This window comes from Heteronotia binoei, chromosome 10, assembly GCF_032191835.1.
Source record: "Heteronotia binoei isolate CCM8104 ecotype False Entrance Well chromosome 10, APGP_CSIRO_Hbin_v1, whole genome shotgun sequence".
NCBI classification, from domain to species: domain Eukaryota; kingdom Metazoa; phylum Chordata; class Lepidosauria; order Squamata; family Gekkonidae; genus Heteronotia; species Heteronotia binoei.
In genome coordinates, this window is record NC_083232.1 from 98,501,367 (window position 1) to 98,522,284 (window position 20,918).

General features: G+C 46.4%; 1 protein-coding gene across 1 annotated transcript in view; it reads left to right on the forward strand.

Annotated features, from left to right (window-relative positions):
• Nucleotides 1-20,918, forward strand: part of EPB41L4B (erythrocyte membrane protein band 4.1 like 4B) — a 122,208-nt gene that overhangs the window by 87,319 nt on the left and 13,971 nt on the right. The window contains exons 3-11 of the mRNA XM_060247827.1: nucleotides 273-315; nucleotides 2,532-2,610; nucleotides 12,644-12,688; nucleotides 13,881-13,933; nucleotides 15,956-16,076; nucleotides 16,284-16,371; nucleotides 17,852-17,940; nucleotides 18,954-19,023; nucleotides 19,471-19,640. Of these exons, the coding sequence (XP_060103810.1) occupies nucleotides 273-315; nucleotides 2,532-2,610; nucleotides 12,644-12,688; nucleotides 13,881-13,933; nucleotides 15,956-16,076; nucleotides 16,284-16,371; nucleotides 17,852-17,940; nucleotides 18,954-19,023; nucleotides 19,471-19,640 (758 nt within the window). The remainder of the gene's footprint in view (nucleotides 1-272; nucleotides 316-2,531; nucleotides 2,611-12,643; nucleotides 12,689-13,880; nucleotides 13,934-15,955; nucleotides 16,077-16,283; nucleotides 16,372-17,851; nucleotides 17,941-18,953; nucleotides 19,024-19,470; nucleotides 19,641-20,918) is intronic.

Here is a 20,918-nt window from a genome sequence, read left to right on the forward strand (position 1 = left end):
AAATATCAGGGAGCGTGGTAATAAACTGCGATAGTGCCTCATTGATGTTTCAGTCAGACGCTCCTGTTTAACAGGATGCCTTTTAGTCTGCATCGCCAGTCAAAAGCCCCACCTAACCCCACCCGCTTTCTACAAGCACTTGGTGGGCACCAGGAAAATCGTTGTCAGGCACCGTGGCACCCACTGGCACCATGTTGGGGACCCCTGAGCTAGAGTAAAAGACCAGCAAAGTCCTGCCATTTTTTTTCTAAACGAGGGTTTTCTTTTCCCAGCACTGGCTGGACCTCTCGAAACCCATCAAGAAGCAAATAAAAAGTAAGTATGGACAGTCTGATTCTTTTTTCTAGATAACTTTGGTCAGGCCTGGTTGAGGGATAGGTGGGCACTTTGGGAGCTTTAAGCTGTCTAGTTAAATTTCATAGATCATTCATTTCATGGCAATAGGTACGCCTCCTAACATTTTGGTATATTATTGATAAAGTATACAAGCAGAAAAACTATTGTAGAATATTGACCCCACTTTAATCTTCTTAATAAAATACAAATATTTACCGTCTTAACGTTAATTAGCTTTTGAAAAAGATACCATCCGTTGATTCTGCACAGATAAAGTGGAACAATTAACTGAGCCCTTGTCCCAAATAAGCCTGTCAAAAAAGGAGGCGCCCCTTCAACGAAACAACTGACAGTCCCGGCTCAGACATATTGACAGGTTTTCAGAATCATCTTTAATAATTTCTAACTGCCCGAATTGGCAGGGCTCACATTCGTGGCGAGCTAATCATCCATCAATATATCTAGCTTTTATCACGGCAAAATATGTGGATGCTTAAATCTGAAGATTGGAACTGTGAACAAACCTTTCTGTAAATCTGAGTAAGCCCTAGGTTTACAGAAAAATTGGAAATCTAATAAACAAACTGGGGTTCAAGCCCTCCCCACAAAATAACAGAAGTAGCACCTGTAATTAAAAAAAAAATGTTTCGTGGCTGTTAGTCACCCAAAACAGTATGCCAGTTAAAGCCTTGGTATTGGTCATTAACCAGGGGGGCGGGCAGGACACTTTGCAATGCTGTTTTGGCCTCTGAGGGAGAATTTACCAGGGCTGTGCTCACCAGCTACAGTGCAATTTGCATGACCCCCCAAGCCCAAGTTCTTGCTTCTGTTCTGGTCTCTTTAGCATTAGCCCACTCCCTGAAAGTCAGTCTGGTGTCATGGTTTGAGTTTCACACTAGGTTCTGGGAGACGCAGGTTCAAATCCCCACGCATGCATGAGTCCCCGCCGGGGAGTATAAATAAAGTAAAAAAAAAAAATGTCACCAATAAACCTTTAATTTAAATGGGAATGTCAGATCTGGCTGGGCTGTCTTCAGCTTTTATATTTATTTCAAAAACTAGACTCTCACAGACTGTAAATTTAGAATGGAACTTAAAAATCTCTTCATGGTTAAGATTCTGTGATTCTGAGGGTGTTCAATTTTTAGTGCTGTGTTCCTGATTTTAAAAAAAAAATGGCCTTGGTGAGAGTCTGCCTTGTCTGCATCTGTCAGCTCAGTTTTTAGACAGTCTTTAATCTACAGAGTTTCGGGCATTTTATACATAGTTGTGTTTGCCTCCATTTATCCCCCCACGTGAGAGACAGGTTAGAATGAGAGAATGTCTGACCCAAAGTCCCCTACGGAAGCTTTGTGGCTGTGTGGGAATTTGAACCTGGCAGTTTCTCGTTTTAACACTCCTGTGTTCTCTCGATAAAAAACTGGTAATCAGTGAAAGGGGCAGGCATGCAGTTCAAAACAGCCGTCGCTGAGGCTCACTCTGTTTGTCCCAGGCCCTGCCATTCCTGCTACTGCTCAGTGGAGCGAAGGGAACAAAAAACCAAAACAAAACCCATGCTGCCATGTCACTTCCAATGTATGACTGGCAGTGATGTCACACCACGTTGGCACAACGCTCTAGGAGTCACCCAGAACTCTTTGGGTTTTAAATAGAGTTTTAGGTGAATCCTAGAGCGTCGTGCCAATGTGGTGATGTCTCTTATAGGTTCATACTGGAAGTGGCCTATTTGTCATCTCTGCTGCCCCTCACCCTCAGGGCCATAGGCAGCAGGGGGAGGGGGCAATGGGCAGTGCCGCCTATAGAATTTGCAGCACCTCCACCCAGTCTCCCCCAGTTTGCCTTTTTCATTGAAAAGGAAGATTAGGGATGGGGGTGCTGCAGATTTATAAGGGGCACTGCTCCTTGTCCCCGCCGCCCGGCTGCGGCCCTGCTCACCCTTCTCCCGGTCTCCTGGAAGTTGCTGTTGCCCTTGGTTTGACCCTCAGGTTCCCATTTCTGAGTCTGTGATCCGCTCTGCTCCCTTTCTGCAGCCATACAGTCTCTGAGCTCTCTGCCCTCATGCTCCGTTCTCCTTCTGCACCTCAGCCACAACACTACCGTTCAAACCAGAGTTTCACTGACCTCACCCAATCCCTTTTGACGCTATCATATATATTTAATGTTGCTTATTGTTTGGTTTCTGTTTCTTTGTGTAGTTGGGCCGCCCTATGTGTTGCACTTTCGAATCAAATACTATTCATCAGAACCAAACAATCTTCACGAGGAATTCACAAGGTAGGAAGGCATCCGGAATTGCAGCCCTTAATATATGTTTGGGGGTGGAGGGAATAGATTTTGGATTGTGCTTTTTGTGTAGTTGCTGAACAAACAGAGTTCTGTGCAGTTTATGCATAAACTACTTGTTTGGGATATCGGTATAGCTTCTTCCCAGAGCCCTGCTTGAAGCAGTTTACAAGTAGAAAGCAGTAAATGGCTGTTGATTGGTTTATTATCAAGTGTGACCTGGTTTGTTTTGCTATCCAGTTTCAGCCCCTGTCTTTAGGGTTTTATGGAGTCCACTCATTAAATTTTAAGTATAATTGTTATAACCCCCCTTAACTTTGGGAAAAAGTCCATAGGAACTCAAACTCCCCCTCCCCTCTCTTCTCAAGCACAAATTTCCCAGGTCCCATCTTAAACTTCGTTTAAGGGATGCATCTGCTTAGAGTTTGAACATACATGAAGGTGTCTGGTATGGAATTGGACTGTGTGTGGCTGAGCCAGTACAGCCGGCAGCAACTCTCTAAAGTCCTTTGGCAGACGGGTTGTCTTGGTTCCCACTCTTTGAGATGCTCCTTTTTGGAACAGCCACAGCCCTTTCCAAGTTAAACCGCAGTTCAAATGCAACTTCTAGTCATGATCCGACTTAATCGCAGTTAATAAACTGTGGTGCTGCCTTAGGGCTTAACTAGGGGCAGGAGGCGGGATTGAGTGGCTGGAGGTGAAGGAAGGGCTGTGTATTACTTCATGATGTCAGGACTGGTCAAGCTGGTATACGCTTCAGGGATCAGGTGTTTGCTATGCTGCATCCCAGCCAGTTTAGGGAAGATTCTAGAAATCCGAGGAGCAGGCTGTTTACAAATGATTTTCTCCTATATCAAAGGGGTTTTGCCATAAAGTCATTTTTGTTCTCTGGTTTTAACTGATGGCCCAGGAAGCAGGTGGAGGGCTGCTATGCATATATCCACTGGTAGGTTTCCTTAGACAAAGTGACTTCTGCTAATTTCCCCCACCCCCCGAAACCTTCGGCTCCTTCCTCAGGTGTTTCTCAGGGGCTCTGAGTGGTGTTTAGAGCTGCAGAGGGAGTGGGGTGGGGGGGGAGCAGGGAAGTCATGCTCCTTAGATGAGGAAATCCCACCCACCTGTGGAACTTTCTGGTGGATCCAAGCCACCATAGGAGTTATTCAGGAACGGGTATCACAGATGCATGTGTAGTCATGTGTCAGTGGAGATGGAGGATGAAGTCAACATACTTCAGCTGTTCTTTGTTCTCGCTTCGTTTTACTTGGAAAACAAAAGTGTATAGCTGCTGTTCCCTTCCTGATAGTCATGAGAAGGTGGGGCAATGAGAGAAGGCGGAAGAGGAAGCGAGAGCAGTGCCATATTGAGAGTGCGGTCTTGTGCTTGCTGGCTTTCGCTGTTTCTGACTGGTGCCCCTCCTGTCCCCACTAGGAGTTAAAGGTATCTTACAAAGAAACACTAAAACATAATTTAGACAAATGAAAGAAACCCATACAATACATCATCATAGTCTGGCCCTGAATCCACTGGCTCTACTAATTCTGGACCACAAATTATGAGCCAGGAGCCCTTTGGGTCTGGCCAAAAGCCTTCTGTCTCTGGACACTGGCAGAGACTGACCAAGATCTTGGGGTCGTGGTAGATAATTCACTGAAACTGTGTGTGACTACAATAAAAAAGGCCAACGCCATGCTCGGTATTATTAGGAAGGGAATTGAAAGCAAACCAACCAGTATCATAATGCCCCTGAATAAATCGATGGTGTGGCCTCATTTGGAGTACTGTGTACAATTCTGGTCACCACACCTCAAAAAAGATATTATAGCATTGGAAAAAATGCAGAAAAGGGCAACTAGAATGATTAAAAGGTTAGAACACTTTCCCTATGAAGAAAGGTTAAAACACTTGGCGCTCTTTAGCTTGGAGAAACGTCGACTGAGGGGTGACATGATAGAGGTTTACAAGATTATGCATGGGATAGAGAAGGTAGAGAAAGAAGGAAGGATGGAAGAAGTGGAAATAGTGGGCACCCTGGGCGGTAGTGACCATGTGATTTTGGAATTTACAGTCTTCGGGAAGGGAAAAGCTATATGTAGTCAGATTTATAGGTTGGACTTCAGAAAGGTAAACTTCAATACACTTAGAACTATGCTGGGTAAAATCCCATGGTCAGAAATACTTAGGAAGAAGGGGGTTCAAGAGGGGTGGGAGTTTCTTATGAGAAGAAAAAATGGAAAAAGCCTAAAGAAGCCGAGTTGGCTCCATAAACAGCTCTCTAAAGTCCTGTGAAATAAAAAAGACTCCTTTAGATATTGGAAGGAGGGCCTTATAACCAAGGATGAATATAAACAAATCACCAGTGCTTGTAGAGAAAAAGTTAGGAAAGCTAAAGCTCAGTATGAACTTAGGCTAGCCAAAGATGCTAAAAACAACAAAAAAGGGTTATTTTCTTGTGTTCAGAGTAAGAAAAAGAGCAAGAACATGATAGGCCCATTGTGAGGGCAAGAAAGTGAAATTGTAACGGGTAATGAGGAGAGGGCAGAACTGCTCAATTCCCACTTTTCCTCAGTCTTCTCTTCTGAGAGAAATGGTGCTCAACATGGCAAAACCAGAACATATAAGGAGGTTATGAAGTTTCAGCCTAGGATCAGCATAGGGTAGTACATAAACACCTAGTTTCTTTAAATGAAACTAAGTCCTCAGGGCCAAATGAACTGCATCCAAGGGTTCTAAAAGAGCTTGTGAATATAATTTCTGAGCCTCTGGCTATTATTTTTGAGAATTCTTGGAGAACAGGAGAGGTGCCGGAAGAATGGAGGCAGGAAAGGGAAAAGATGGGGGGAAAAGAGGATCCGGGTAACTACCGACCCATCAGCTTGACGTCTATATCTGGTAAAGTTTTAGAACAAATCATCAAACAGGCGATTTTGGAACATTTAGAAAGAATGGATGTGAGAGCCAGCATGGGTTTCTCAAGAACAAGACATGTCAAACTAACCTGATCTCTTTTTTTGAGAAAGTGACTACCTTGCTGGATCATGGGAATGCTGTAGACGTCATTTATCTTGATTTCAGTAAGGCTTTTGATAAGGTTCCACATACTATCCTTGTTTGACCAGTTGCTAAAATGCGGTTTGGATCCTGTTACCGTTAGGTGGGTCTGTAACTGGTTGACAGATCGCACCCAAAGAGTGCTTGTGAATGGTTCCTCATCCTCTTGGAGAGGAGTGACAAGTGGAGTGCCTCAAGGATCTGCCCTGGGACCTGTTTTGTTCAACATCTTTATCAATGATTTGGATGAATTAATAGAGGGAATTAAATTAGTATCATTGGCTTATTAAATTTGCCGATGATACTAAATTGGGAGGGGTTGCAAATACAGTAGAAGACAGAAACAGGATACAGGATGACCTTGACAGGCTGAAAAGTTTTGGGTGCCACATTTTAAGAAGGATATAGATAAGCTGGAACGGGTCCAGAGGAGGGCGATGAATATGGTGAGGGGTCTGGAGACCAAGTCCTATGAGGAAAGGTTGAAGGAGCTGGGGATGTTTAGCCTGGAGAGGAGGCAGCTGAGAGGTGATAGGATCACCATCTTCAAGTACTTGAAGAGCTGTCATATAGAGGATGGTGTGGAATTGTTTTCTGTGGCCCCAGAAGGTAGGACCAGAACCAGTGGGTTGAAATTAAATCAAAAGAGTTTCTAGCTCAACATTAGGAAGAACTTCCTGATCATTAGAGCGATTCCTCAGTGGAACAGGCTTCCTTGGGAGGTGGTGGGCTCTCCTTCCTAGGAGGTTTTTAAACAGATGCTAGATGGCCATCTGACAGCGATGAAGATCCTGTGAATTTGGGGTATTTGTGGGTTTCCTTCATTGTGCAGGGGGTTGGACTAGATGACCCTGTAGGTCCCTTCCAACTCTATGATTCCACTTTTCTCCCTTTCTCACAATACGAGAACTCTGGGACATTCAATGAAATTGCTGAGCAGTAGGGTTAGAACAGATTAAAGGAAGTACTTCCACCCAAAGGGTGATTAACACGTGGAATTCACTGTCATAGGAGGTGGCGTTGGCTACAAGCATAGACAGCTTCAAGAGGGGATTGGATAAGCATATGGAGCAGAGGTCCATCAGTGGCTATTACGTAGCCACAGCTTATCATTGTGTCTGACTCTGTATTCTTGGTGCTTGGGAGGGCACAGTGGGAGGGCTTCTAGTGTCTTGGCCTCACTGGTGGACCTCCTGATAGCTCTTGGTATTTTTGGCCACTGTGTGACACAGAGTGTTGGACTGGATGGGCCATTGGTTTGATCCAACATGGCTTCTCTTATGTTCTTGTGACATGCCCAGACTTAAAAGCCTGCAACCAGGAGGAAACGGTTGCTCAGCCTGGATCTCACACAGTTGGCCAAGATCAGTTCCTGATTTCCTCTCTCTCCTGCTGCCAACTTGAAAATAAGCAGATGACGTTTCCAAGTGTGCATGTTTGTGACTCTTAGGGTACTGCAGGAGTCCCCAGTCTTTTTGAGTCTTTAGAGTTCTACCCGAGTATGATGGATGCAACCACAAGGGCCTCGGGAGGCAGACCCAGTGATAAAGTGGCTGTCACAGCTCGCCTTCCATTGCACAGTGAAGGTCCTTGTGCAGTTGCAGCAGCTTTTAAAAATCTGCTTGGCCAGTTGGAAGCCTTGCTGGGCAAAAGATCCAGTCGGCCCTGCCCACGTGCACCAGAACCTGTTCAGGGTCCTCAGATGAAAGTAATGGACAGAGTGACGTCCATCGTTTTGGTATTCAAAGTTGGCAGGCTTCCTTCAGCAGTTACTTGTCACGCATGTGCCTTTTCAGCTAGTTTTGACCTTGTCTTACGGTAGCTTGATCTTGATGCATATTTTCCTGCCTCGATTATGAAATGGAGTGCGTTTTCACTCGGTGTTTCTGTGCAGTGGGACAGTTGGGTTCTTTCGACTGTGCACAGCTAGGATGGGCAGCTCTCAGATCCCCATGTCATTTACAGAGCTGAGGGATGCTGGGCTTATGTCCTGTATAGGAAAGGCAGTACAAGGCAGCAGATATTCTGGTTAGTTACAGCAGTGGTCTCCAACCTTTTTGGCACCAGGGACCAGTTTTGTGGAAGACGATTTTTCCACGGACTGGGGGGGGGGCATGGTTTCAGGATGATACAGTTGTGCACTTTATTTTGGTGTGGTGGTTAAGTGTGTGGTTAAGTGTGCAGACTCTTATCTGGGAGAACCGGGTTTGATTCCCCACTTCTCCACTTGCAGCTGCTGGAATGGCCATGGGCTAGCCATAGCTCTAGCAGAGCTGTCATTGAAAGGGCAGCTTCTGTGAAAGTTCTCTCAGCCTCACCCACCCCACTGTTGTGGGGGAGGAAGATAGAGGAGATTGTGAGCTATTCTGAGATGAGATTCGGAGTGGAGGGCAGGATATAAATCCAATGTTGTCGTTTTCTTTTTCTTCTCCTTCCTACTACCACTACGTCGTAATATATAACAAAATAATTATAGAACTCACAGCCCGGTTGCTAACAGGACATGGACCAGTATCGGTCCACGAACTGGGGGTTGGGGACCCTTGATTTACAGGATTATAGCTCACAACTTCAAAAGCTCACAACTTCAGAAGCTCACAACTTCAGAAGCTTTCTGTCGTAGGCAATTCTACTTCCACACTGTGGTGATTTTTTTGCGGGGGGGCGGGGAGGCGGTAAAGTGGAGGTTTAGTATTTGTCAGAACTGGCAGAGCGTCAAACAAGACCCAAAACTTGTTGCAAAGTGTAGGCATTTATTCGAGAACTACAGTGCTGGAGCTTCAAGATAACACTGATGCCTGAGCCTGGCATCTAGTTACATTTTATGCGGTTAAGACAGCAACAATAAAGCAATCTTTCACACGGTTTACAGACAAGTGTCTCGTTCTCAGGAGTTGTTATCAGAGGGGAGGATGCAGTCCCGCTGAGAGGGCCTGCTTGGCCTGGCTTCAAAGGGCCACCTGCAGATGTTGACCAGGGGTTATCTGTCACCCTCCAGTGATCACAGGGTGTTTGAAATGCAGAGCATTTTGTGTTAGTTACAGAGGCAAAGCATCATGTGTTAGTATTGGGTTACAATATGGAGTCAGTATGGCTAACATCATGTAAGAAAGTTACAAGTTCTGACAGTATTGGCTGCGATGATGCTGTTCGAAATCCTGCTGTAGATTTCATGGTTGGGACTTCAGGTCACTGTTGTCAGATGAGGACTTGGGTTTCTCTCCCTGTAGGGAAGCTATTTGAGTACCTCTCACATGTTCTGGATAATCTGTCCAGTAGAGTAAACGGTTTTACTAGTGGGTTTTCTGTCTGTCTTCTCTACAGGCAGATGGTCCCTCCTACACTGGTCTGGAGTCCCAACTATGAGCAAGGCATCTAGGAGTGGCATGGTGAGGTCAGGTCATTCTGAAGAAGGAGATATGGTAGTGTTCTTACTACCGAGTTGCCTTCTGCCTCATGTCTTCCTTATTAGTTTGGTTACACTAAAAAAATTAGGCTCCCCCATCCCCAGCTTCTTGTAAAAGCTAGAATAAAGGCCTGATCCAATGTTGTCTGGTTCTGGAGAATATATGGAGTTCTGGGAGTTGCCACCCTTAGTTTTAGGAAGAACCTGTCTGTCCCGGTGTCTTGCCCAGACTAACTGCCTAAAGGAGGGGTAGTTGTTTCTTCTGAATTGACTGAGGCCTAGTTGATGAGGTAGATCCTCACAGGCTACAACTGAAGTATAGTTCAGATGCTTTTTTGAAGCCTTCCTGGTTCATCCGTCCCCCGTTATTCCTTGCTCAATAAAAGATGCTTACAGGGGTCGTTTTGTAGAAAAATAGATGGTGGAGCTCATTAGCATAAGTCATTAGCATATGCTGTTTCCTCCCCCCCCCCCAGCCAAAAGCAACTCGATACAAGAAAGGAGAGCCCCAGGCAAGAGAGGCCTGCTTGGGATGGCTAGAAATCCAGCCAGCCCAAGCAGGCATCGCTCTCCTGGGCCGCCCCCACCCCAGTCAAAAGTCCAGCAAGCAACCCACCACCCCAAATCACATAAGAAGAGGAGAAAGAGTGGTGTGGGCTTCTCCAGGGGTTAATGAGGGCTGCTGGGGGTGTGGCAAAGCCATTAGTGGCTGGCTGGCTGCCCACTCTCCTAATCCAGGGATTGTTATGCAGCTGCACCTACTATTCAATGGACAAGGTAGATGAGGAGGAAGAGGGGAAACCCTCAGAAAGGTTCAGGAACTGTACTCCTGTGAGCTCCTGCTGAATCTGAGGTCTGGATGCTTAGGGACTGTGAGGGGAAGGCCCTAACCCTTGTTCTTTCTGTGTGGAGCCTGGAATAGCAGCCAAGCTTGAGCAAGGCCCACTTTCCCCACCTGTTGCAGCTCCTCAGTGGCGTCACTGCTTGGTCATTCATCCAGATGGCCAGAAGACAAGCAGCCAGTGGCCAGGAGAAGAAGAGGTTCTTGCCTGCCTCCTATTTTCTTCAAAAAAGATACCGTAGCTTTGGAAAAATGGCAGAAAAGGGCAACTAAGAAGATAATGAGGAGATGGAACACCTTCCCTATGAAAAAAGGGTCCCTCCCTATGAAGCTTGGAGAAACAATGATTTTTTTTTGTTAATATTTATTTATTTAAAAAAAACCCCAAAGAAATAACAGATAACAGACATTACATACAGTACATACATACTAAAACACACAGTAACATCAACACACATACGGGTAAAGGGAACAGTGATACCTCACTTTCCATCCTCTTGTATACAACCTTGTAATCTTTAAGTGAATTAATATTAATATCAAGAATTAATTGATATCACTTAGTTAGCATACACATCATTTACTCCTTTGTCTTTCTAGTTTTTATCAACATTATCCCTTCGTCAACCATTCATGGAATAAATTCTAAATTTCCCCCCACATATTCCCTAGGTTTTGATCTTAACAAGTTAGAAAGCTTATCCAACTCAGCTGTGTCTGTTACCTTTACAATTAACTCATCCATTGTTGGCATATTGATTCCTTCCCAGTACTGAGCTAACAAGATCCTCGCTGCAGTGTTAACATGAACTATCAAACGGAAGAAACAATGATTGAGGGGCGGCCAAGATAGAGGTTTACAGAATTATGCATGGGATGGAGAAAGCAAAGAAAGAAGCCCTGTTCTCTCTTTCTCGCAGTACTTGTGGGCGCTCTATGAAATTAATGAGCAGTAAGGTTAGAACAGATAAAAGGAAGTACTTCTTCACCCAAAGAGTAATTAGCGTGTGGTATTCACTGCCACAGGAAGTGGTGGCAGATGTAAGCATAGCGACAGCTTCAAGAGGGGCTTGGATAAACATATGGAGCAGAGGTCCATTAGTGGCTATTAGCCGCAAGGTATAGAGCCCCATGGCACAAAGTGGTAAAACTGCAGTACTGCAGTCCAAGCTCTGCTCACAACCTGAGTTCGATCCCAGCGGAAGCTGGGTTCAGGTAGCCGGCTCATGGTTGACTTAGCCTTCCATCCTTCTGAGGTCGGTAAAATGAGGACCCAGCTTGCTGTGGGGGGAAGTGTAGATGACTGGGGAAAGGCAATGGCAAACCACCCCGTAAAAAGTCTGCTGTGAAAACGTTGTGAAAGCAGTGTCACCCCAGAGTCGGAAACAACTGGTGCTTGCATAAGGGACTACCTTTACCTTTTTATAGATGAAAAACTCTGTCTGGGGCAGTGATGCTCCATATTCTTGGAGCTTGCGGGGGCAGGGGGGCAACAGTGGGAGGGCTTCTGCAGTTCTGACCCCACTGGTGGACCTCCTGATGGCACCTGGGTTTTGGCTCCTATGTGACAGTGTTGGACTGGATGGGACACTGGCCTGATCCAACATGGCTTCTATTATGTTCTTTTGTTCAGGGTGGCAGTGAAAATTGATCCCAGTAAGATTGCAGATCTGTTCCCTCATTTGCTCACTGGGCAGGGAGGCTTCTGACCAAAATGTCCTTCCGAACCTCTAACTGGCCTTGTGCCTGTCATCAACAGAGATCCTTCCTCATCCCGCCTATTAACCTGTCATTCCTAATGTACAAAATAATAACTGTCCTTCCAACGCTAACTGTAGTAAATAGCAGGGTGTTGTTGAGAGGTCGTCCATCATTTGTCATCACGCTCTGTTCACTTTGATTCCGCCCTAATAATCCGATGACTGTTTTTGCTTTCTTTAGAGCCTCGTGGCGTAAGTAGCCCCAGTGTGTTTCTTTGTAGATTCGCCTTGTGGAGGCACTGAAGTGGTTCCCGGCACCACTTGAGCTGGTGGAAAGCCAGAACTCTCCCTTGCACTGGAAACAGGACTGAAAATGGGACTGAGAAAATGGGAATAGCCTTGAATGGGGTCACCAGGCACCCCTCCCCACCACCCAAGGAGTCCATTCTGGTTCTCCCAGTGAAGCCTGTGGGCTGAGGACTGGGAACAAAACTTGCTTTGCTTTTCAGTCCTCATGGTTGCACTCTCTGTGTGTGTATGCCTCTCATCCTAACCACGTGCAGTCTCCCAGTTGAAACCCAATGTGAAGTGTTGTGCTATAGTTGGGACTCTGCACTTTAAAAGCCTTCTGGAGCTCCACGTAATCCTGTCCAACTCTGCAAGTGTAACTGGGGGAAATGTAGAAACATAAAGCTGGAAGGTTCCCCAAGGATCATCTACTCCACCCCCCTGCTTAGCTTCTGGCTCACCGATTCTTGTATAAGCAGGTCAACAAGAAACCTTCAATATGTTCTGTTGATCAGTCATCTACTTCCTATAGATCTACTGCTTACGATCATGCGGTATTGGGAATGCAAGAATGACCCTAGAATATATTTGTTTTTTGTGGAAATGCTCTGCTGTTAATGCTTTGAGAACTTGCAGCTGGGACGTTAAAATGTTTTTCTATAATGTGATTTTTTTTCATTTCCCAGAATGAGTGCAGAACTTTTGGGAAATGTGACTGTTGTTTTGCTTGTATGTTGCCAGGTACCTGTTTGTATTGCAGCTGAGGCAGGACATTCTTTCGGGAAAGTAAGTGCAAATCTTTATTTATGCTTCTTATATGTGAATTGCAGTTCCTGTCAGGAGACACTCAAAGTGAAATAAATCATAGCCATTGATTTAAAACCTCCAAATCCTGTCTTTTATTGCTTAAGGTATTCTCTTTCTACCTCACAGTGCTGTGGGTAGTGATGACAATGTCAGTTGATTAACGTGACAGTTTCTTCTTCCTGTGTCTTTTGATAGCTTCTGATAATGGAGAACTCACTGAGGTGAAATGGTAGCAGGATTTGGGCTTTGCTGCTTTGCATGTGAGAGATGCTGTTTTTAACAGATCCAACTCAGCCTGCTCCAAGGTTCTCAGCATAATGAAGGAGTGGCCTGAAATAATGTCAGCGGTCCAGAATTGAGCCAGTTCCCCACCTGCCCCGCTTCCTGTCACCTGACTGCCCCACCCGGAAACAAAGCAATGTTTCAAGGAAACCAGGGAGAACTCTCAGCGAGTGCTTTATAAATTGGTAGTTTGTCAAGAAAAAGGTTTTCCCCACAGAGCTCCCTGGAGCCGGTTTCCACCGTTGCGAGTTAAAGTTTGCCTTAAGGGAAAGGCCGTGATTATCCCCCCCATACTGCAAGTCACCGTTGTGTCTTGGTATCCGTTTGTGAGAAAGGTGTGGACTGGACCCTGCTATGGTCATCAGACGAGGGGATCAGGTATCGTGGGCTGAAATACATGCAGTTTGTTGATTCAGAGGGCAAAACTGACTGGGATCACCCGGTGAAACAGTGTGGCTTGGCCATTTGGTCTGGAGAGCCATACAAGGTAATTACGTTTCCTGCCAGTTGGTGTTTCTGCAAATCTAGGACATGTCTTTCCTCATTGTAGTCCACCTAATTTACTCACTTCAGACCAACACGGCTGCCCACTTGGACATCTCAGAAGCTAAGCAGGGTCAACCTGGTCAATGAGGGGCCACCAAGGAAGCCCCGGGGTGCTGTGCAGAGGCAGGCAATGGCAAAACACCTTTGAACTCACTTCGAAAATCCCATGAGGAGTTGCCATAAGTCAGCTGCAACTGGATGGCACTTTACACACACACACACACACACAAATAATTCATTTTGTGTGTGTGAATGAGGGGGATGGGTGTCTGTTCTTCCCTATAAGAAATGATGGGTCTTGACCAAAGAAAAGTGAATTGTCTGTGTGCTTCTTTCTTCACAGGCTCAAATGCCCTTATGAAACCGCAGTGGAACTCGCAGCCTTGTGCCTCCAAGGTAAATTCCAGTCATCAGTGCGATTGTTTCAGGCTGCTGGGGGCCCTTCGAGGGACGAGGGTTTGACGCCGCCTTGATGGCCATTGGAATTGCTGTGCAGTAAACATGTATCCCGCCACTGTACTTGGGGCTGTCAGGTTCAACTCAGGAAATGTTGGGGGACTTTGGGGGTGGAGACAGGAGCAAGGTTGTGGCATGGATTATTGAACTCTGAAGGGAGTTCTGGCTGTCACATTTAAAGGGACTGTGCTCCTTTGAAATGCCTTCCCTTCATTGGAAATAGTGAAGGATGGGGCACCTTCTTTGGGGGCTCATAGAATTGGATCCCTGATCCAGTCTTTTTGAAGCTTGGGTGTGGGTTTTTTTGAGGAGAGGCACCAGATGCTGTGCTGAAAATTTGGTGCCTCTACCTCAAAAAAACCAGCTTCCCCAGATACCCACCAATAGATTATTATGGGAACCAGTCTCCGTTGGGTATAATGGAGTGTCCAGCGGACATCCCCTCCCCGCTTCACTTTCTGATAACCCTGAAGTGAAGGTAGGGCCTCCAAACCATGGAATCCCCTGCTGGCAACCCTATTTATACATGATGTTCTGCACAGGATCCTGGCATGATTGTCTTTAGGAAACAAGCTTCTTTTTGAAAGTAAAATGTAGGGTTTAGAACAGGGGTGGCCAAACTTGCTTAACGAAAGAGACACATAGTATAAATGGCAGATGTTTGAGAGCTGCAAGACATGAATGTCAGATGCTGGGAGGGAAGGGAGGGAGGAAGGAAGGAAGGAAGGAAGGAAGGAAGGAAGGAAGGAAGGAAGGAAGGAAGGAAGGAAGGAAGGAAGGAAGGAAGGAAGGAAGGAAGGAAGGAAGGAAATAGAAGGGGAGGGTGGAGAGGTGAAAAGAAAGCAACTTTAGCTTTAAAAGCATTCTCTAAGCCACCGGCTGTGTGAAAGAGCCACTTGTGGCTCCCGAGCCAGAGTTTGGCCACCCCTGGTTTAGAAGATAGCTGTGGGGTTCTCATCTTTACCAAAAAGGCAGCTAGAGCTTTCTCTCATGTTGGGAAGTCTAATTAAATCCCCCTGAAGAAGCACTTCAGCTTCAGCCATGTATGAACATTGAAATCTTTACTGGGATCTAAAAGAAAGATAATGGAAATTTGGAATGGCTGTACTTACTTGGAAACACTGGGGTTCACTCCAGTCCCAAATTACTAGCCATGTTCCTGTGAAATGCTCCTTTTTAAAAGGGAGCAAATGGGGGTTGTTTAGAACACTCAAATTTGTTCCATCAAAGTATTATTTTACAGGTGCTATGCTGTTTGCCATTTGTTCCCTTTTCTCTGAAGGAGTCTATAAATAAATTCCACTTTATCCAGATTTTAATAGGGGGGAAAAAGGTCCAAATAGTAAGGGGAGCTAGAATAGAAATAGATTTACTGTACTAATATCTATTGGAAAGGAGAACTAATCCCTCTACTGGGAAAATTAAGAGAACGAATTACCCATTTATAGAACACAAATGGTATAGAAGATGACAGTCATTGGGGAAAAAAGAGATAAGTGAATGGGATGGTTGCTATTTCAGAAATCGATTTTCAGAAGTCTTTTGAGGCCCCAAATCTGTTACATTTGAACATTTACAAGTCATTTTCCTTGTTGAAAGCAGCTGGATTAAGAATAATAAATTCTGAAGTTTTCTAATAGGGTTTGCCATGGATTGAGATATGAATCTGAATTTTACAGAAAGAATTTTACTTTCTAAAAGCTAGTGCTGTGCGATAGTGTGTTGGATTAGGAATTGGGAGGCTTGAGTTCAAATCCCTACTTGGGTGTTGAGTTGTCTGGATGACCCAAGGCTGGTTGTGGACCTTCAGCTATTTCACAGGGTTGTTGTGAGGATAGAGAGCCACTCAGACCTCCTTGAAGGTGCACATTTTCTCTGAGTGCTAAGTGGGATAAGAAATTGGTTAGAATTATCTAATTTGCGGTATAGTAACCTTTCCTTTGCAATTTCCACCTTTGGCAGCTGAGCTTGGTGAGTGTGAACATCCCGAACACACTCCAGAACTTGTGTCGGAATTCAGATTTACTCCGAACCAAACAGAAGCAATGGAATTCGAGATTTTTCAAAAGTGGAAAGAATTCAGGTATAGTATCGATAAGAGGGCTGTGACCATGCTGCTATGCATGTTGTTCAGCTTTTGTTTTGCAAATGTTAGAAAAGGGATTAAAAAAAATAATTTAAAGAGCTGTGCGTTGTCATCCTTTCTTCAAAATAAGTCGAAAGAGAAAGACGAAGTTTTCAGATTCAGCTGATTTCTCCCCCCCCCCCCCGCCGCCCTTTTTACGCCTAGGGGGAAGAGCCCCGCGCAGGCTGAAATGTGCTACTTGAACAAAGCCAAATGGCTCGAGATGTACGGGGTAGATATGCATGTTGTTAAGGTAAGAGATTTTCACGGCCGATTATTTTTGTAACAGATGGGAAGGTTATGACTAAATGTGATGATTTCTGCACTAAATATATTGCACTTAAAAAGCTTTCATCAACGATTTCCATTTTCTCTTCTGACAAAAGGACTTTTGCCTCTCAAAAGCTCCTACCCAACAGTCTTGTTGGTCTCTGAGGCAGGCCCATAGCTACGGTGGGGGGCGGGGGTAGGCCACTATTAAAAAACCCCTTCCCTGTGTACAGCCCCTCCATTGGAGGGCCTCCAGGACCCGCGGGAAAGGGCGGGAGAGACAAGTGGAGCATGTCACCTTTGCCTTCCTCCTCCTCTCCTCTGTCCCACGAGCAAGGCCAGCCTGGTGACCCGAGCTCCGTAACCAAGGAAGCCCCCTGCAGTGCAACGGAGGTGTGCAGTCCTGCCAAGGCAAGCCGACTCCTGTCTGTCTGGCCTGGCGATCTGGGGTGCGCCTGGGCTGGGCTGTCCCTCCAGCAGCGGCAGGGCCTTTCACTTGTGGGGCCCCTTCCTTTGCTCGCCGGCTGCATCAGACCCTTGCCCGCTCCCCCGGGCCCAGCAGGAGTGGCAGCTGGGTTCTGGCTTCACGCAGGGCACAGAGTGCAGCATCTTCTGCCTGGGCTGCTGGACAAGCTCCTGGCCAGTCTGCCCGAAGGAAGAAGCCCTTGGAATAGGGCGCTGGAGGGAAGTGCCAGTCCAGGTGGGCTGGCAGGCTGGGAAGCCCAGCAGACGGGAGGTGCTCGGGAGACCAAATTCAAGCCTCTCGCAGCCCCCCCCCCCACCAAATTTTGTAGCTCCTGGGCCCCTCCACCTAAAATGTTCTGGCTACAGGGCTGCTTTGTGTTGCTGGACTCATATCTGTCAGCAAAGGGTTCATTGAAGTTTCAAAATGATCAGACTTGTCTTTGTTAAAACTAAGTTTCATTTATTGATAGCTACAATGTTACTCTCAGCATAGAAGCATTGGAACTGATAACGTATAGCAGGAACCATTGGCATTTATGAGCATACATCAAAGGATTGAGGCTTTAAACTACTCATAATAAAACTACAGTCTGTCTCCGCAAGTAACACTTTCGCACGCCTGCTTATCTTTTACATTAGATGGCTACATCCCCGTCCTGGTGGTGTCCTTGCTCGACTCCAGGAGGCGTCTGGGAAGCTGGCCGAGCGCTTTGCACTTCAAAGACCTGGCTAGCCTTTGGCATTTTAATCACATTCATTCTCTCTCCCCTCTGTACTATGCGGGCACTTGGGTTAGTAGTGCAAAGATTTATTGAGCATTCAGGTTAGTAAGCAGTAAATAAACAGTTCAGAAAACAGAGATAACTTCAGTAGAACACAGGCTGACAATATCTAGCTGTTCTAGCGCAGCCCAACATGGCTCCCCTCTGAAAGAGTTCTCTGATATACCCCTCCTGCCGCCTGGAAGTGCTTTCAGCATCCTCTTGCCTTGTTTGCAGGGACGAGATGGTTGTGAGTATGCTCTCGGGTTGACGCCAACCGGTATCCTCATCTTTGAAGGCGCAAACAAGATAGGCCTGTTTTTTTGGTGAGTCTGTCCTGCTTCCCTTTCAACACGTTTCCCTCTACGCCACACAGGCTCTCATGTGCATTGTTTGATGACAGAAAAAGAAACGCATGCATCAAGGGCAGACAAAGCTGACTTCTGGCAGCCCCAGCAAGGGCAAGGGAGAAGCAGAAGTGGCTGGCCAGGGCTTTCCTCTGCAGAGGTTTCCTTGGTGGTCCCCCTTCCAAGTGCTGATCCTGCTTAGCTTCCAAGGTCTGACGAGATCCGGCTATGCTGTACTGCCTTCCCTCCCCAAATAGCAACCTTGTAGAGCAGGGGTGGCCAAACTTGCTTGACGTCAGAGCCACATAGAACAAATGTCAGATGTTTGAGAGCCACAAGACATGAACATCAGATGTTTGAGAGCTACAGGACAGGGAGAGAGGGAGGGAAAGAAAGCAGCTTTAACTTGAAATGCATTCTCCAAGCTGCTGGTTGGTTTGGCTCAGGGAAGCGATCAATCAGTACCACACCTTTATTGCCATAACCGAAATAAATATGCAGAAAGAGAAGGGATTTAAAGAGAGAAACGCCTTCTCCAAGCTGGCTGATGGGGCAGTGGGGGCTTCGAGAGCCATGCAATAAGTGTGAAAGAGCCACACGGGGCTCCCGAGCTGCGGTTTGGCCGCCCCTGTTGTGGATCCTGCCATAGAGCAAAGCAAAGGAGCTTTGGGGGGTGGAAAGTGCCGTCATGGCCCAGTCGACTTATGGTGACCCTGGTATGGCTTCCAAGGCAAGAGACCTTTGGAGGGGTTGGCCATTGCCAACCCTGGGCTTCCGTGGAGGTCTCCCATCCAAATACTAGCCCGGTCTGATAAGATCTCATCACTATTGTACCTTGAACTTTATATTAATAAAGCTTTTCAAAATTTAAAAAAAAAATGATAAGATCAGGCTTGCCTGGGTTATCCAGGGCAGGGCATAAAAGCTTTAGGCACCTTCCCTGCACATGTCTTGTGAATTAATCTGTGGTCACCTGTCTCCTTTCTCCTTAGGCCAAAAATCACTAAAATGGACTTCAAGAAGAGCAAGCTGACACTTGTAGTGGTGGAAGACGATGACCAGGTACCTTTCTCCTGTAGGCTGGAGCCTGATCTAGCCCTGTCTGGAACTCTCCGATTTCTACAGAAAGTGATTCAGGGGGCCCAGCCCATTGCCAGTTCAAGGGTTCTTCCTGTGACCCCTGATTTTAAGGTGCCACCACCTGTGAGACCTTACAAAAGTTCTGTTTCCCCAAGAGCCAGTTCGGTGTAATGGTTAAGTGCGCGGACTCTTATCTGGGAGAACTGGGTTTGATTCCCCACTCATCCACTTGCACCGGCTGGATTGGCCTTGGGTCAGCCATAGCTATTGCAGAGCTGTCCTTGAAAGGGCAGCTTCTGTGAGAGCTCTCTCAGCCCCACCCACCTCACAGGGTGTCTGTTGTGGGGGGAGGGAAGGAGATTGTAAGCTGCTCTGAGATTCAGAGTATAGGGCAGGGTATAAATCCAATATCATCTTCTTCTTTATTAGGGTAGAGAGCAAGAACACACGTTTGTTTTCCGACTAGACAGTGCTAAAACATGCAAGCACCTATGGAAGTGTGCGGTGGAACACCACGCCTTCTTCCGGTTGCGCACGCCAACGAACACGAAGTCTAGCCGTTCAGATTTTATTCGGCTTGGTTCCCGCTTCAGATTCAGGTATTTAATTGTATAGGTTGCCTTGCTGATAAATCTACAAAAATCACTAGCTGATTTTTGTCAAACTCACTTGATCGTCTGCACACACCTGTTTTGATCACTTATGGTATTTTCGATGTCTTGAAGGTGGGTCAGCTCTCTCCCATTTTGGGAAGCTTTCCTGACTGGTCACCTGCAGACTGTCCTTGCTTATCACAGGTGAGGAGGGGCCATGGTAGAGCCTCTGCTTGGCATGCAGAAGGTCTCAGGTTCAATCCCTGGCATCTCCAGTTAGAAGGACCAGGCTGGAAGTGATGGGAAAGACCTCTGCCTGAGATCCTGGAGAGCCACTGCCAGTCTGAGTAGACAAGACTGACTTTGATGGACCCAGGGTCTGATTCAGTATAAGGCAGCTTCATATGTTCTTAAGGGGATGAACGGTGGCTCAGTGGTGGAGCATCTGCTTGGTAAGCAGAAGATTCCAGGTTCAGTCCCCAGCATCTCCAACTAAAAAGGGTCCAGGCAAGGAGGCGTGAAAAACCTCAGCTTGAGACCCTGGAGAGCCGCTGCCAGTCTGAGTAGACAAGACTGACTTTGGTGGACCAAGGGCCGGATTCAGTAGAAGGGAGCTTCAGGTGTTCATGACCAGGCAAGTGATGTTTGCAGAACACTGAGACCGATTTCCCACTCACCATCTCACGTTCCTCTTCTCGCCAGTCTCATGTTCCTCTTCTCATTGGAGCTTCCTTCTGATTTCACGCTATCTGCCTCGGGCTGCAAGTAACGTCAGTGTTATCACGCAGCAAACTAAGACTGGGTTTTAGAGGTTTCTGTTTTTCTGCATGAAAATGCTAACATTACTTGCAGCCCCGGGGCAGATAGTGTGAAACCAAAACAAAGCCCCGCTGAGAAGATGAACGTGAGAGCAGCGTAAGGTGAGTGGGGAATCGGCCTGAAACAAAAAACGACCTTTATCACCATTAACTTGATGCAACATCACCTGCTTTCTACACACTTCAGCTGCTTGGGTTCAAAAGTTGGAGGAAGTCTCATTTTCTGGGAGGGAAGCTCTGAAAGAGAAGTTTGTCAATGAGTTGCCAGTGGCTCTCCAGGAATATCCTGTTCTTTGATGCAGGTGGGTTTGGGTCAGTGGTTGGTGCAGCCTCGTCCCCTGTACTATGGGAAGAGGCAGAGGACTGGTAAGGAGAATCCTTGTGCTGAGAGCATTGCTCCGGAGGTGTTTCAGATTTTAGATCAGCAGCAAAGCTGTTTTGACGGGAACGGAGAGGAACTGCTTTG